Genomic DNA, 13,545 nt, shown 5'->3' with positions numbered 1-13,545 from the left:
AAACACAGCTGGAAACATACTGACCTCTTGTTAAAAATACCCAGTTTTTGTCACCTAAAACACAACTGGAAATGTCCTGACCTCTCATTAAAAATACCCAGTTTTGTCACCAAAAACACAGCTGGAAATGGAAAATTGCTTTAAAAAAATGACCACAAACACAGCAGGGAATGTCACTGCTTGGCAGCTGTCTTGACTATATCTCACGTCTTCCGCCACCCCCTCGCACACTCCGCTAACAGTCATGTAATCAGAACCACGTCACTTTAGAAATGTTGATATGTTACGTATAAAAAATACAAATGTACCATATCTGTAGTTTGCCTAAATGTACAATGTCAACATAGTATTCTGGACTGCTGATATATGCAATGTAACAACATTAACCAAAATTCAACCAAAACTGTATCTCTGTGTAGCACAAACGTTTAACGACAACAGTGAACAATGTGTGAGTTAAACTGCCTATTTAATGGCATTACATATATACCATGTTTTTGCTAAGTGCATGGATGAAAAAATGTAAGGTCACAATTCTGTTTGTGTAGTCTCCTGAGCATTTAACAATATGCTGCAGACTTGGTTTGCCTCCAGAGAAAGCTAATGCAAGTGAATGTGTAAGCTGTGACAAATTGGTTAAAAGCAAAGCCAGAGAGAGGATTTATAATGCATGATGGTCCAGCGGATCATTAATCAAAATTAACAAAATCAATAAGGCCACGGGATATTCGGAGAGCCAGATAGAAGAATTAGGAGTTACATAAAGTAATTAGTAAAGAAAACTTAGAAGATAAAATGAGGGAGGACAGATAGAAAGAGTCAGGGCAGGGGAGTAACGTTAACGTAAAAACTGAGACCTACCATCCAGCGAGAGCCAGTCGTGCTGAGATGATGGCAGTGAAGGAAGAGCGCGGGCCTTGTATTCAAACACCACAGAGTTGGAGATGATCTGGTTACTGACCGCCACCTGCAGCGTCACCAGACCTGTGTCATGAGCTGGAGAAGATAACGACAATTCAGTTCACAATGTCATTATTATGTTGTCATACATACAGTGGTGACCTATTCAATTTTCCACACATGACTACTGTCAGCGTAAACCAAAAATATAATTTAGAGCTTAAATCACATGACTATATTAAAATATATATAAACGTTGTTACAACAACTCAAATGATGCCGCATTAGGCTTTAGGCCTTTAAAATCTGACTTGATTTCTTCTAAAAACATGGGGGAAAGGCAATGAGCAGCTTGACAAAACATGGCTCAAATATTAGCAAGAACTTAGTAAAATTACCTGAAAATAAGCACACACCAAAAAATCAAAAAGAAAATGATCCAAAAATTGCTGAAAATAAAAAAAAAGTATATATTTTTTCTGTAACATAAAAATATAATTATAATACATATAAATATGGTTTTATGGACAAAAAACTAATTTTCTAGTCACTTTTTACTAATCTATTGAAATTTGTGGAAAATGTCTCGGAAGACTGCCATTTGCCTTTTCCCCTGTGTTTTTGAAAGACATTAATTAATTAATTCAGGTTTCAAAGGTTTGAATACCTGCAAAAGTCGTCTGAAAGCAGCACAAGAAAAGTGATATCTATCCAGGTTTCAAAGGGTTAAGGGTTCATTCCAAAATCAATCTCCCCCTTACCTGTAGGGTTATTTATCAGTTTAGATTGCTTTGGCATGAGTTGCTGAGTGTTGTGAATAGTTTCATGTGGGAAATATATTGCATATTGTCAACCCTGCAGGCCATTACTTCAAACAAATACATGAAAGCTAGATGATATATGTGATAGCTAAAATATGTTTTATTAATAAACCCAAACCTAAGCATCTTGACCCTCCCAATCCTCCAAACATAGAACACACAAAAGAAATGCGAATGTATTTTTTATAGAACTGGCCTACAGCTGAAAGACCTAACACTGAAATGCCAGCCACAGAGTAAGCTCCTCTGATGGTTCATGCATAATGTGAAAACGTCCCATCTCTTCTTTGATGCGTGTGGCAGCACTTTCCCGTCTTACCTGGGCAGTAGCAGCGCAGCACCCCCGGCTGGATGAGAGATGCTGGGACTGAGATCTGGTCAAACAGGCAGCTGTAGTTCGAGCTGGCCTCTTGCCAGGGCCCAGTGATCAGCACCTTAACTCCGCCCTGAAACACACGACACATGGGTAAAATGGTTAATGGACTGCAGTTATTTGGACCTTTTTGCCTTTCCAGACAAAGTCAAAGTTAACCTAATGTCAATTCTGCCATATGTACAGCACATAGACGGGACTGAAACACGTTTATCCCAGACCTCCAGTGTAAACATACAAGTACACAAACAAAAGAATTGAAAAAGTATAAAAAGTAGGTAAGCGCTAAATAAAAGTAATACAATTACAGTTAGGGTTAGGGTTAGGGTTACCCATGTATAAATAGGAAGTGAGTGATTATTTCTATTATACCATGAATGATTATTGTGCAAACAGGATAAATAGTGCAAATATAATAAATAGTTCAGATGTAATAAATAGTGCAATACGAATGTCTGAGTAATATAAACTGAGGGATTAGTTCTGAAGCGTTTCCTGTGACAGGGACACGATTAAAGTCAAGCCAATGTGCAAGTAAATGTTGCATCCACAGAATGATAAATCAGCAGATGAAGATGATGAAAGGCTTCAAAGTTTGTCTCTCATTTGCCTATTCACACATGAGTTTATACACTGGTACTGGCAGAGCTGTCATACAGGGTGCGGGCCTGCCACCTGTAACTTCGGGTTCAGTGTCTTGCTCAGTAACACTTGTGGAAATGTGGGCAGGAAGAGTCAGGAATCAAACTGCCAACCTTGTGATTAAAGGACCAGCTGTTTTATCTCCTGAACCACACTGTACCACAAACAGTCAATATGAAACAAACTCATAACACAACTGCTAAGCTAAAGTATCTTACATTATTCGTTGATATCCTGACATCTAGCGTGCAAAGATAAAACTGACACCAATGACCAGAAAACAACTGTCACTGCTCTCTGCTGCCATCATGTGGACAACCAACATCACTTCACTACAACTAAAAATCTCCACCAACACTGACATAAAGAAACTGTGCTGCCCTCCTGTGGTTGGATCAGGGTATTACTGCTGATAACGTAATACTGACTAGACTGTGCTTTACATAAGCAGAGAATGATGGTAAATAGAACTTTGGTGCACAATATTTTAAGATTTTGGGTAAAATTTTCCAGTAGAAAAGTTTAAGATATCAAACTTCATCTGGAACGCAGCAGCCACTCTTGTCTGCTTGCATAACATCTCTCACCTGATTTATGTTACATTTATATTTAAAGATTTAGCTGATGCTGAATGCAATTTTTTAACAGAACAGCATGCTATTATATTTATAACCTTACCCTACTAGCTCCCTGTGACTGCTGGTATATTTTTCAAATACGGTTAACATATATATTTTTTGTCTGATGAAGATCTAAAACCAAAACATTGCACTGCATTTGTGGCACTTTTTGTGCATACAACAGAATGTAACATTTCGATGCTTTACAGTACAGGCAGTCTCAAAATAGCATTTGAAATGTGAGGGGTACGTGTCTCTCTATCCCCAGTGGAATATACGGCCTAGTACATATGACATGAATTGAAACTGAACACAGCGGCCGCTGTTTCAGAGGCAAAGTACAAACTATGAAGAAACGCCTTTTTGAGCAGGTGTGAGTGACTGATAATCAAATGAGGGATTATTTAATCCCTGTATGCAGGAGGGTCGGGTTTTTCCTGTCCGATTGTTTTTATGCCTCTGATCAGTAGGGCATGAAAATCGTTGGGTTTTGTTTTGGGGTTTTTTAACTTCTGTGTATATTTTGGCTTACATTTGAGTAAAAATTGCATTTTGCCATGGGTCTTATCACTTTGCCATGTATCTAAAAATTAATATACACAATGAAATTTTAGTTTAAAGAGTTCTTGATTGAAGAAACTAAAACAAAACATGAATTTCTTGTTAAAAATGAACTGTTAATTCCTTTTTCCTGATTCCTTATAAGCCCCAAAGAGTTTCTTAATCTCACCTGCACAACTTTGTTTTGTTTTTGCACCTCTGTTGCTTTGTCTTGTGCGGATAACAGAGTCTTTCACTCTGCGCTCCACCTGATGGCGGCCTCTCAGCTGCGATGCAGCGAGCGCTGGCCGACACAACTTTACACAACTTGACTTGATTTCTTTTAAAAATATTGGAAAAGGCAATGAGCAGCTTGGTAAGAACTGTTTCACCAATTGCAAGAAATGAGCAGATTTAGAAAATTATTTTCTAAAAAAGCTAGGGAAAATTGTTTCGGGAAGGATTTCATGTGCTAATTTTAGGGTAATTTTTTTAATTAATCAATTTCTTTTAACTACTTTCTTGCTAATATTTGGGTAATTTCTTCTAAAGTTACTCATTGCTTTCTTCCCATGTTTTTCCAAGAAATCAAGACAATCTGTTCCAATTTCAAAGGGTTAAAACACTGAAAAATCTCGTGAATCTAGAGGGCAGTTTAGTTATGAATTCATCTTTTTTTGTCTTTTTTTCATCAACTCAGTCTTTCGTGTTTGTTTTATTTAAAAACTGGTAGTTCACATAATAAACTTAACCCATTTAAAACCTGTTGTACTGCTCTAGTCAAAAATGCTTAAGGTTTATGAATCAAGAAGGCTCCTCAGATCCTCCGACGCTTCTTTTTAAGCTGTGCCACAGTGTACAATTAAAACATTTGGTGATTCGGCTTTTAGCCATTATGCTCCAAAACATTGGACCAGCCTGCCAGAGGATCTGAGAGGAGCTGAAAATATTGACACTTTTAAACATAAACTAAAAACCTGTTATGTTTGGTTTGGCTTTAATGTAGTGTCTTGCTATCACAATTTTACGGTTTATACTTTTTTTTAAAGATCCATTATTATTAAGATCCATTTTTGCTTATTTCATACATTGGTGTTGTGTTTGTTTCTTCAATCAAACTGTAAAGCACTTTGAATTGCATTTGATTGGTTTGAAAGGTGCTATATAAATAAAATATGATTGACTGACTGAATACAGAATGGAGATTTAAAATCTGTTAAGTGGAGTGAGGTGACCCAGCATCACAGCACTGACAGGTACATAAAATGTCATCGCAAAAAGAAATGATGGCTAAAAAACACAAAACAAAACAAAACAGTGACTGTGAAAAAATAAAGCATTTTGTGACTCACCTCGGGGTAGGACCACTCAGGGGAGTAATCAGTGACCATGAAGAGCCGCCCTGTGGCCTGAAGCATCCCCAGAGCCCCCTGGGCAACAGCTGCAGAAACCACCTCTGCTACATTCATGTAGGACAGCGAGCCCGCCTCTGCTGTGTTTCCTGCTGCTCCAGCGCCTCCGCTCAGAGACTGCGGGCTGCAGCATGGCTGAAGGCAGAGCTCCGAGGGGCTGTAGCCAGAGCTCCTGGCCCCTCCATCTTCCTGGCCTTGCTGGGGGGCCCCACTGGCTGTGTTCTGACTATCAGAGCTGTGGGATGTGACTAGCTGGTGTGCATATAGGGCCCCTCCGGCTGACATGGTGGTTCCACTGCCGTCCACTGAGATGAAGTCATTGATGAGGTCAGAAAACTGGTTACCGAAAGAGATGTCAAAGTGATCCAGACTTATCTCCATGCCTGTCCCTCCTGCTCCTCCGTTACTGGCCGCTCCACCGAGGCCCTGGTGGGTTCCCACAGCGTTGTAGAGTCCCTGGACCATACTGGTGCCCTGCAGGAGAGGCTGCAGCTGCTGCTGCTGCTGAGAGCGGTTGCTGCCGTCACTGTTGGTGCTGCCGTTATGAATCGCTACCGCTTCTCCTGCACCTCCTGTCGCTCCTGCACCACCATCTGAGGCCTGTTGCAAGTAGTGCTCCGCGCCCTCTCCGTTTCCTGCCCCACAGGCCTGAATGTGGTCTCCTGGCTTGAGTAGATTCTCAGCTCCATTCTCAGTAGCTCCAGCCTGAGCTGAACTTACACTGCCTGGTTGTTCTAGACCCACCACCTCCTCATGCTCCGTGCCCAGTCCGGGAAAGCTCCCCTGGTACTGCAGCAGCTGGAGAGAGCCGGCCTGATTGGGCCCCTCTGTGGGCGAGCCTCCGTTGCAGTTGGCCCTGTGCTGGTTCTGGTGAGCCTGGTGGTGATGGTGGAGGTGGCCGTTGCTGCCGGGGGAGTCCGTCTTCACCACTTGCAGCCCCATATAAGCTCCAGAGTCATGTGAGTTGTGCTCCATCAAATGTGTTTTCTGGCTCAGGCTGGGTCTCCCCTGCTGAGCCTGGCCGGTCTGAGAGGAATCCTGGAGGAAGAAGCTGGGCGAACGATTCTGGTGTTGCATGTGAGGACTGGACATGGCCTGGGCATAGCTCACTGTGGTAGCGCTGGAAGTGTAGTCCTGCTTGGCATCGATAGCGCTGAAATCCATCTGCTCCAGTGTGGTGCTGGGACTCAGACCCCCACCGGAGGGAAGCAGGGAGCCTGCTGGGGTCAGAGTGAGGCTTCCCTGGCCTGAAGCAGCACCAGACGACACAGACACCCCGCTGCCACAGTTTACCACCGGCCCCACCTGGTAGCCACTCTCCTTGGCCAGCTGCTGCTCAAACGATGTGTCTTCTGTCTTGATGTTCTTCACCAAAGCTGAGCTGAAGGTGTAGCCGTTGTCTGACATGGTGGGGGAACGCTGCAGACTCCCGTTGGTGCAGCTGCTGCCGCCGGAGGAGGAGGAGGTGGAGGAGGAGTTGCCCTCTGTCTTCATTGCGCTGCCTCCGTAAGTCTGGCCCTGTTTGGGGTTGTTCAGGAAGCAGTCGGGGTCAAAGTTCATATTGGTTTCTGGGATCTTGATGCTTCCAGCATCCAGACTGCTGGAGAGCACCAGTTCCTCCGACACCCCAGCTGTAGACAGCATGGACAGGCTGTCTCCTGCCGCGGTAGACCCAGGCTCCCCTACTCCTCCACTGGGGAAGGCAAATTTGTGACGATCGGACAGCACCAAGCCCTGTGAAGTGGCATCTGCACCCATCAGGTGAGTGTTGGGACCCCCAGTTGGAGACATGCTGTAGACGGGATCTCCAGTGACCTCTGACATGAAGACACTCTGAGACAGGCCAGACATGACAGAGGCCACGTGGCTCATCCCCGTCACCACGGGGCTGTCAGCCATATCTGGATCGCTGTTGAGGCCGCTGCTGATGGACACGGGGGAGTTCTGCGTGGTGTCGGGGACCTCCACCTGGTTTGTGGATGACACCTCTGTGCTGTTCTGGTGCAGCAGGACGGGCTTGTGGACTTTGCCGTTGCGTTTCTCCCTGGCGCTGCCTCCTCCGCCTCCTCCGCCCGAGTTTTTGCCTCCACCGTGGGCGCTGTGCTCGGTCTTCCCCTCTGACACATCGTTGTTTTGTACCTCGGAGTGAGCGCTGCTGTAGCCACCTGAGCGGGGGTCCACCTTGGGGGAGATGATGCGGTGTTTGGCGCTGTTGCATTTGTGGTGCACGCTGCTCCCTGCACCTGTATGAGGACAAACAAAGAAGAGGAGGTTGGAGTTTTGGATGGGTGAAAGGGTACAGAAAGAGGAAAAAATGTACTATTGATTCCCATGTATTAAAAGACAGTCGGCCATCTCTGCAGCAGAAAGACGCAAATACTTTTCAAACTGGTGCTACATAACCACAGAAAACAGAAAAAAGAACGCTTTTGTTCAAGAGGTAGAAAACCTACAACTACCAGAATGCTTTGCACTCACTGGTGGGTTAAAAACAATAGTGGATCTCATATTACAGTTAAACGGTGAGCTAAAAATGTTTTTGAAAATGTTTAAGCCAATAAATAGACAACTCAGTAACAGAAACTTGGCTTATATTTGATCAGCGCTGCTTAGTTCTACTGTTAATTTAGTAAATCTCTGTTTTCACTGCACAGGAAGCAGTATGGTGCCCACTTCCTGTTCACAAACTCTCAACTCTACAGACAAAACCAGGCATTAAAATACATTTTAAAAAACATTTTAGACAAGAAAAAGGCAGTGCAATAACATAGTCTTGGTTTATATTTGAGCAACATTGCCTAGTTTTACCATTTGATCAGTGGTGGATGAAATATTCAGTTCATTGACTTAAGTAAAAGTACTAACACCACTTTGTGAAAATAAAGGTAAAAGTCATGCACTGAAAATGGCAGTTAAGTGAAGGTAAGTAATTATAATCAAGGAATGTGCCTGAAGTACGAAAAGTAAAAGTACCCAATACAGAAAAATCTTCCAAAAAAGAACACCAAATGACGTAATTTACGTATCTGTGAAGCATTCCTCAAGAATTGGGCAATACAAGCAGAAACAAAGATGGGTGATCTTTTCTTGTATAAATCAGTTTGAAAAAGCCTTTCTTTTTTAGCATACAGTGAGTAAAACGTATTGGAAGTTTTGCATGATTTGTCACCTTAAGTCATCAGAAATAAAAAAGCAACTGGGGGTTATCCAGAGTAATTTGTTTCGGAAATTAGTAAACCACAGCTCTACATTCCTGAGTGACAGCCTATAGTGAAATTACACAGCTGAAAACATTTGATTAGCATAACATTCGGGGAACAGCTGGGCTCTTTCAGATATGGCCCTGACACAGTTATCGGCAAACAAAAATAATAAGCCAATAACCCTGAAAGTCAATTTCACTATAAATCGCCTCCCAATAAAAGACCTCAGCCACCTTCTCTGATCTACCATATAACAAACAGTATCTTTATGGCCTTTTTGTTTCTCCTGCTGAATTTTCCAGCCCTCCCTCCCACTAGCCCTTACCCAGGGTGCCCGTGCAGAGGCAGTTGTGAGTCCGGGGAGGTGGCTTAGTTTGGTGGCTGTCCAGAATCTGTTGCACTAGCTGCTCCACTGAGAAGCCAGAGCTGCTGTTCCCGTTGCTGCAAGTCCACTTGATGCCATGAACTGCCGGGAGAAAGGAGGAGACAGAGATGTCAGCCAGCCCAACAGACCACCAGCCACGCCAACCCCCCGCCCCACCCTCTGGCCTCCCTGTCTATCTGCCAGTATAATCCGTGCCGCTCACTGGTCACCTCTCTAAAATGTCAAAGTCACCATGGTGCAAAAGAGATTTTTTTTTCCTGAAGCAAAACAAACAACTCACTGACTGGCCTCGGGTAAAATGGTGTCTTAGTTTCATTAATAGAGTTTGAGTGACGTTACCATAGACTTTATAAAAAGATGGACAAGATGACAGTTTCTCAAAAGTGAAGCCAAAATGTCTCCATTCCTCATGGTGGCTGGCTGCAGTATAGGTCATAAACTTACCCACTCCTTGTTAGCAGATAAAACATGGGCCAAACTAAAATCTCAAAGTACTCAAAGTCAAATAAATTTTACCCAGAGATGATGGCTGTCACTTAAGGTAGTTTTTAATCACACTGATGAATTTTCAAGTGCTTTTCTGGAAAGATTTTCTGATAAGTGATTTTCTGATGAGAGCTGATGACATGATTGACAGCTGGGCCACTCAGTGTGCTAGCATTCAGAGGCGCTGCTTGTGATTGGTCAGACTGCGACAACTTGTTGCCACAAAGATTGCTACTGCACAGACCCTGGCTCCAGAGCAAGACAGGAGCGGCCACATCTGGGACATTTTGGCTTCATTTTTGTACAGTGAGGGTAAGTTGAGACACATTGTCCATCTCTACATACAGTCTATGGGTTCTACCTGCAGTTTTGTATCATTTATTTCCATTCAAACTGAATCAGGGACAGAGCCAGATATTGTAAACAATCAGGGCTCAGCCCAACCTCTGGCGGTCGTTGGGGCATGCTCCCCTGGGAAGATTATTTTCCCATTAACAGCAGCTTTATACACTATTTTTCAAACCATCTGGGAAAACAGAATGCCTAAAAGTTAGAGTTGTTCGAGTACCAGTACCAGCACTGAAAATGCCTCAGATATTGCCTAAAATGCTGGATCAAGTATCAGAGGGTGCACAAGTCTATGCACCAATCCGTCACTGCATTTTTTAAAAAATAACCCAAATAAACATCAGTTTTCTTGTTCTTCAGATGCCTTTCACAAGCTATTTGACCTTTTGAATCCTGAGCAGATTTTTAATTTCTTTCAAAAACATGAGAAAAAAGGCAATGATCAACTTGGCAAAAAATTTCCCACGAATTAGTGAAAGGGGAAATAAAAGTTGCCTAAAATAAGTTTTTAAGGTATATATGTAATATACAAGATAAATACATCTTCTTGTTTGTTTTTGCTTTTTTCACGTAATTTCCTTGTAACTTATTTTATACCATTTTTTTTCTAATTTTTGAGCCATGTCTTTTTAAGTCCCGTGTTGCCTTCTTCCCATGTTTTTTTTAAAAGAAATAAAAACAAAGTTTCAAGGGGTTAAAGTAGTTTCACAATGGGATAAAACAACAGTTTCCTCTGAAAATAAATTCTTATTTTCTGCTCTAAAACAGAAGCATGCACAACAACTTGCACTGTGCAGCCACTGCCAACTATTATAATATATAACGTTAGCAAAATGTCAGCACTATAGCAATAACTTTACACCGAAAAGGCCACCATTATTATATTTTCTGACTGGCAGTTCATTTAGATAATATTAATGCCCTGTATGTATTCATGTTTTACAAGGGCTTTAACCTAAGCCATGCCATACAACACTCATAGCAATCATTTCATATCCATACGGGGTTAATAGTATGAAGCTGTTTTTTTTTTTCAATGCAATGGTATCGGATATCGGTATCGGTACTCAGTATCTGCCAAAACACAAGTTCAGCAGTTGGAAAGGAAAAACAATGGTGTCAGGACTTGCAAACATCTCTGGCAGAAACATGATCGTCACTGAGGAAAAAATCATCCTACAGAGCCTACATCCTATTGAGTATCTAATCGTTCTCAAACTATCATCATAACACAACGAATATTGAGGATGACTAAATTTCACTCCTACCACCCAAGAAGAGGCAAACTTGTCTAATGTGATTTTTTTTTACAAGTTACATAACATAAGTAGGGTAGGGATTTGGTATCAACAGCATTAGTAATCTTGACACCTATTTTTGTTTTACTATGCTGGAGGAGAGTTCACAGAATGAATGTTTAGCTGACGAATCTGCATTTAAATCCACGTTGAGAGAGAATAATTATGCGCACATCATGTGGGTGCAAGGCCAATAAAAAACAGCATACATGAGGAAAAAAGCAACGCCTGCACACTTACTTCATGCCACAAAAGTTTAACAGAGATGATGTCTCTATTAAACTTGTGTGGCATAGAGTAAATGTGCAGGCGTTACTTTTTTACCACATTTATATCCATGATAATCTGAACTGCTCTAATTGCAAATCAAGTATCAGCAGCAATGCCAAGTAAATGTGGTCTTCAATACTCTAAATTGAATAACAGGCCAACAAAAGAACATTTACTCAATTATCATTATAGATTTCTTTAGGGGGAATAGTATAGATTTGGGGCTTTTAACCCCTTGAAACCTGGATCAACATCACTTGTCATGTGCTACACTCAGAAGCCTTTCACAAGTATTTAAACCTTTAAACCTGTAAAGGTTTGATTTCTTTTGAAAACATGCCGGGAAAAGGCAATGAGCAACCTGGCTGGAAACGTCACACAAATGCAGGAAATTGGTAGTTTGCTCACCTGGTAGAGTGGGCACAAAGGCAATATCCTTGCCACAACGGCAGTGGGTTCGATTCCAGTCTATGTCTCTTTATTGCATATCATCAATGTTCTCTCCCCCTTTCATGCTATTTCTGTCCTATCTAATGAAGGGAAAAAAGCCCAAATAACAATCTCATTGAAAAGAAAAAGAAAAAAAGAAATTGGTAGATTTTGAACTATTGAACATAAGCTAGGAAAAATGTCTATTAAACTGTGTCTATAATTATTATAATTATATATTGAAAATCATGTCACAGATTCTTTTTCTCGCATCTTTAAAGTAATTTCCTTTCCTTTTATTTCCTTTATTTTTTTCAGGTAATTTTCTTGTAATTTTCACTAATTTCTTGTTTTCTTGCTTTCTTATTTTTGGGTCAGTTGCTTGTTGCCTTCTTCCCGTGTCTTTGACAGAAATCAAGCCAATTTGCTTAGGTTTCAAAGGGATAAGAAGCCACAAGCCACCAAACGGCTCTGCCCCTGTATTGACCTTTTCCCCATGTGTCCTGTTTCCTTATTCCAGAATTGTACAGTTGCTTCTATCTAGCCTCGCCTCTCTGTAAAACCTGTGTGTCTTCTGCACTACTCGGCTTATTCTCTTTTGTGCCTTTTTCCCTCCCAGGAGTCAGTGTGTGTTGCCACTGTGTGGCCTCCCCTCTGTGAGTGCTGATGAAGGTGACAGCGAGCTCAATCCCTCCACCCTCCACCCTCCCCCCGACCTATGACTCTGTTCTGACAGGGAAAGCCTCTGGGGAGGAACGTCACCTAGCTGCTGCTGGATGTGCTGCTGCACCGCAGGAAAAAAAGAGGAGCTTTCTCCCGTAAAGCTCCACTCCCTGCCTCAGTCACACCTCGCTAGCAACTCCTAATACTTTTCATCGCTCCACTTGCTAACCAGCCACCACTTTTGATGAGACAGATAGTGGTTTTAGTGGCGGTAAGGTGGTAGAAGACACCGCTGAGTGCTGCAGCACTCAGGCTCTCAAGCGAGAAAAAAGGTAATATTTCAGAAGTGAAGCATATTTAGACTATCAAACAAAATCAAGCCTGCTTTAATTCAAACTCCTTTCACTTCAGTACCTCCTTTGGTTAAATATGCAAGAGAGAGATATATAAAGAGAGTCAGGTTTAGAAAACAGCGAGGATTTGCTTAGTGCATGTCTGTTTGCATATGAGATAAAAGGAGATGGAAAGAGCGTACGATGGTGAGGGTAATGCAGATTAAAGACAGAGCTAGTTAAGGCGAAGGGGAAAAAAGCTGGGAGACATGATTGGATGACTGTGATAGGGATCTGACTTGAAAGCTTGAAAGATGCGTTGACAGATTACAGGCTGGTCACCAGCAGATGTCAGTAGAGCTGCTGTGATCAGGCTGAGATCACACGCTCAGCAGACAACTCTCTGCGGCAGGTTATAGAAACATAAACAGGATTCATTTTTGATCTGCTATAAATTCAGATTTGTTCAGCCATTAATCTGGAGTGAGTGAGCTGGAAAAGAAAGGAGATTGGACACCAAATGTGACAGGAAAGTTTCATCTAATGTCACTGTAATTACTGCACAAATAATTGTGTCTGTCTGGAGATCCCATTAGACGGTGTAGCTTGAGTTCACCTCCTGACAGTGTGTAATGCAAACAGTACAAATGAGATGATGGTAGCAGTACTGACACAGAGATGATAGGGCCACAGGAATACTAAAAACGCTGTCATGAATCCCCGTCTGTGGCAAAGCCAGTAGGGAAGACAGAAGAGCATCCGTTTTGCTGATCTGACTCAGGCAGGGTGACAGAGCAAGAGTGAGAGCCTAATGCAACAGCTT

General features: G+C 42.2%; 1 protein-coding gene across 1 annotated transcript in view; it reads right to left on the bottom strand.

Annotated features, from left to right (window-relative positions):
- Positions 1-13,545, bottom strand: part of camta1a (calmodulin binding transcription activator 1a) — a 393,330-nt gene that overhangs the window by 32,494 nt on the left and 347,291 nt on the right. Inside the window, exons 8-11 of the mRNA XM_042492229.1 lie at positions 8,837-8,977; positions 5,249-7,551; positions 2,041-2,167; positions 862-996 (exon numbers count right to left, since the gene is read on the bottom strand). Coding sequence (XP_042348163.1) covers positions 862-996; positions 2,041-2,167; positions 5,249-7,551; positions 8,837-8,977 — 2,706 coding nt within the window. The remainder of the gene's footprint in view (positions 1-861; positions 997-2,040; positions 2,168-5,248; positions 7,552-8,836; positions 8,978-13,545) is intronic.

This window comes from Plectropomus leopardus, chromosome 8 (assembly GCF_008729295.1).
Source record: "Plectropomus leopardus isolate mb chromosome 8, YSFRI_Pleo_2.0, whole genome shotgun sequence".
NCBI lineage: Eukaryota > Metazoa > Chordata > Actinopteri > Perciformes > Serranidae > Plectropomus > Plectropomus leopardus.
The sequence above is the reverse complement of the archived record's forward strand: the minus strand, read 5'-3'. Positions and strand labels throughout refer to the sequence as shown.